Raw genomic sequence first — 3,946 nt, forward strand, 5'->3', positions numbered from 1 at the left:
TTAGGTTGGATATTAGGAAAAACTTTTTCACTAGGAGGGTGGTGAAGCACTGGAATGGGTTCCCTAGGGAGGTGGTGGAATCTCCTTCCTTAGAGGTTTTTAAAGCCCGGCTTGACAAAGCCCTGGCTGGGCTGATTTAGTTGGGAATTGGTCCTGCTTTGAGCAAGGGGTTAGACTAGAAACCTCCTGAGGTCCTTTCCAACCCTGATATTCTACGATTCTAGGAGTCAATCCCCTGAACTAATGACTAGACCCCACAAGCCTCCCAGTTCCATCCATCCCACATAAGGCATGCATTTTTAACAGTGAGGGTAAACCACCTTTGGAGCAAGTTACCAAGGGTCATGGTGGATTCTCCAAGGTGGGATGGGTTTACATAAGAACAGCCACACTGGGTCAGACCAAAGGTCCACCTAGGCCAGTATCCTGTCTTCCGACAGCAGCCAATACCAGGTTTCTAAGCAATTTGCTCTGGAAATTATCAGGCGCAGTTCTCTGGCCTGTGCTGCATGAGGGGTCAGACTAGATGATCTGTTCCCCGCTGGCCTTGGAATCCATGACTGGAACGCAGGAGCCCCAAGTCCCACTCCCCTTCTCCAGCTACTAGACTAGGCTGCCTCTGGCAACCTACCACCTTCTCTGCTCCCCACATAGGACTCACTCTCTGGTAGCCCCTCCCCCACAGCTAGCAGGACCCTCCCACCATCATCCCTCCCACATGCCCCTTGGTTCCCCATCTAGCTGCCCCCTCCCTAAAATGGCTCCGTGTGTGCCAGCCCCCTCCCCGCTATGACTTTCCTCTATGTCTCCCATCTGGCAGGCCCCCCGCCAGACGGCCCCAATGGCTCCCCATCTGGCAGCCCCTCCCTCAATGGCTCAATATCTGGCAACCCCTCCCCCTATGACTCTGCTCAATGGCTCCTTATCTGGCAGCCCCTCCCCCCTCGACTCCCCCAATGGCTCCATATCTGGCAGCCCCTCCCCCCTCGACTCCCCCAATGGCTCCATATCTGGCAGCCCCTCCCGACTCCCCCAGTAGCTCCTGTTCTGGCAACTCCCCCCCCGCTACCTTTGAAGAACTCGTTGGCCTGGCTCTTGAGGGCCTCCGCCCGGTCCAGCGCCCCCGCCTCCCCCTCCCGGGGGGGCCGCCCGAGGCCGCCGCTCTGCTCCGCCCGCTCTCCCTCCGCCATCGCCGGGCCGTAAAGCGACCCTAGCAACCGCGCGCACCCAACGGCCCCGCCGAGCGCTGCCGCAAACAGCAGGGGGGAGGGGCCGCGAGGGGTGTCGCAAACGTGTGCGCGCGCTGAGGCGCCGGGCCCCTCTGTCAGCGAGGGGGCGGGGCTCGCAACTCAGCCATAGAGAGGAGGAAGAGCGAGGGAAGGGCAACTCCGCACCATAGAGTCCAGGGAAGGGGGGGCTAGAGTGATCATGCCCCCCCCCAAAGGCTCCATTGGGCAGTGCCCTGTGGGACATGATTGGGCATCACCAGGCCGGGGGGCGGGGCATGATTGAGCAGCGCTCGGGGGAGGAGGCGTGATTGGGCGGCATCATTGGCTGGCACCAGGGGAGGTTGCAATGATTGGGCAGCACCCGGGGGAGGAGGTGTGATTGGGCAGCATCAGTGGGTGGCATCAAGGGAGGGGGCATGATTGGCTAGCACCCAGGGGAGGAGGCATGATTGGGCGGCATCAGGGGGGCACGTGATTGGATGACATCAAGGTGGAGGCATGTGATTGGTTAGCATTGGGGGACCAGGCCAGGACATGGCATGGTTATGACTGGGCAGCACCAAGAGAAAATCTCTGAGCCCACGTGGGGGGTGGCCGCCCACCCCGAGTCCCGTCCTGGGGCACGTGGCCGTGGGGCCACAGGACCTCAGCAGGTGCAGCGAGCTCCAGCGTGCAGCCCCATCCCAAAGCACCTGGCTGTGATGAGTGCCATGGGCTCGGAGCTGATGCAGAGCACGGCTTGGGGCTGTCGTCCCCTGAATGAGCCCCCCAGCCTGAGAGCTCTGCTGAGGACGTGCGTTGTGCTGAATACTGCAAGCCCCCATTTGCTGCACGGGATCATTCCCCCACAGCATCTATTCTGGAGTAATAAAAATGTCATCCCAAGCTCTAGTGCTTTTCACGGGTACATTCAAAGCACTTTGCAGAGGAGGTCAATATCATCATCCCTGTTTTACAAATGGGGAAACTGAGGCATGGAGCGAGGAAGTGACTCGCCCAGGATCACCCAGCCGTGGAGCCAGGAACAGACTCCAAGTGCCCTGAGTCTCAGTCCAGTGCTCAACGTGCTAGGCCATGCTGCTAGATATCACTGGAGCTGCCCCTGGGGCTCTGACCGCAGATGTTAGGCTCCTTCGATGATCATCTAGACCAAATCGTTAGATGCTCAGGGTAAACCTGCATCTTGACCCACCTCCCCAGGAAGTTCTCCAAGGGGAGAATATTCAGTAGCGTGGGTCATTTGGGAACCATCTAGGGAACTGAGAACCCAGAGCTGGTGGTTAGCCACGGTCATGTTGTGCGAGGGCCCAAGAGAGGGGTGCAGGGTAAGCAGGTCTGGCAGTTGCTTCTCATTAGCTTCTCTGTGGCTCATGCATCCTGAAAACAGTGCACAGAGCCTGGGTCCTTTATGCTCACTTGAGGGTAGACGTCTGGTCTACACTACAGAGTTAGGTCAACGCAAGGCAGCTTTAGTTGACCTGACAATGGAAGTGTCTACACTAAAATTTTGCTCCTGTTGATGTAACTACCCTGCCACACTGACTTAATAACTCCACCTCCACGGGCAATGTAAAAGAGGTCGATGCAGTGTCAGTGTGAAAGGCAAGTGATGAGGGAGACGGAGTGGAGAGGAGCCAGCAGAGGGCAGGGTCTTGGGGGGAGAGAGGCAGGATGGGCCTTTGGGGGAAGGGGCAGCATGATGGCAGGGCCTTGGAGAGAAAGGATGGTGGGACTTTGGGGGAATAGGTGGCAAGAGCGTGGGGCTCTGGGAGAAAGGGCAGGGGGCAGGGCCACAAGCGCCAACTTTTCTTGGCGCCAGTGGGTGCTTGTGCCCCCGCCAGCCCCACCCTGATTCCAACCCCTCCCTGCCCCTCCCCAAATCACCGCCTCTTTCCCGAGCACGCCACGTTCCTCTTCCTCCCCCTCACTCCCAGCGCTTGCCGTGAGAAACAGCTGTTTTGCGGCACAAGCGCTGGGAAGGACACAGGAGAAGCAGGGAATGGGGCGCTGGGGATAGGCAGGGCCCTGGGGGATTCTGGGTAACGGGGAATGGGGTGCTGGGGACAGGCAGGACCCTGGGGGATTCTGGGTAACCAAGAATGGGGCGCTGGGAACGGGCAGGGCCCTGGTGGATTCTGGGTAACAGAATGGGGTGCTGGAGCTTGGCAGGGGGGTGGGACCTAGCATGAGTCTGTCTCAGAGCTGTGATTGGAACCCAGGAGTCCGGGTGCTTGCACCACTGCCCCGCACTTTCCTGATGCTGCGCACAGACTCCCCTGCAGGCTGGGTGGGCTCTACTCTGCCCCAGGGCCCTCTCTGTTGTTCCCGGTGTCCTCAACACAACCCCCCCCCTCCCTGCAGCCACACGGGCACCTCTGCCCTGTGACGGGATGTGAGCGCAGCATCCCGCCTGTCCTGGCCCCACAGCTTTCCGTCCCGGCCCAGAACCAGAGCGTGGAGCTGGGTGTGTTCATATGAACCCACTTGGAAAAGCCAGCGCTAGGGGGTGAAAGGGAAGAATTGGTACAGGGAGAGAGACGGGGGTGGGGGGGGAGGGCAGGAGGAAAGGTGTTTTCAGTGGCTGTTGCTGGATTTGAACACCAGGTGCCACTAAGCATCCACCAGCCAGGGCGCAGCCCTTCTGCAGGGTCCAGCAGAAGCCACTTCCGCCAGAGGGCGTCTGTGCCTGAGGTGTGCAGGACAGAGTGTGAGCAGGA

The 3,946-nt window shown here is 59.7% G+C and overlaps 1 protein-coding gene across 1 annotated transcript in view; it reads right to left on the reverse strand.

Moving 5' to 3' along the window:
* Positions 1 to 1,205, reverse strand: part of PPP5C (protein phosphatase 5 catalytic subunit) — a 48,963-nt gene extending 47,758 nt beyond the window's left edge. Inside the window, exon 1 of the mRNA XM_032797962.2 lies at positions 1,070 to 1,205. Within this exon, the coding sequence (XP_032653853.1) occupies positions 1,070 to 1,190 (121 nt within the window). The 5' untranslated portion in view covers positions 1,191 to 1,205. The remainder of the gene's footprint in view (positions 1 to 1,069) is intronic.
* Positions 1,206 to 3,946: the final 2,741 nt, after the last annotated feature.

This window comes from Chelonoidis abingdonii, chromosome 11 (assembly GCF_003597395.2).
Source record: "Chelonoidis abingdonii isolate Lonesome George chromosome 11, CheloAbing_2.0, whole genome shotgun sequence".
Taxonomy (NCBI): Eukaryota; Metazoa; Chordata; order Testudines; family Testudinidae; genus Chelonoidis; species Chelonoidis abingdonii.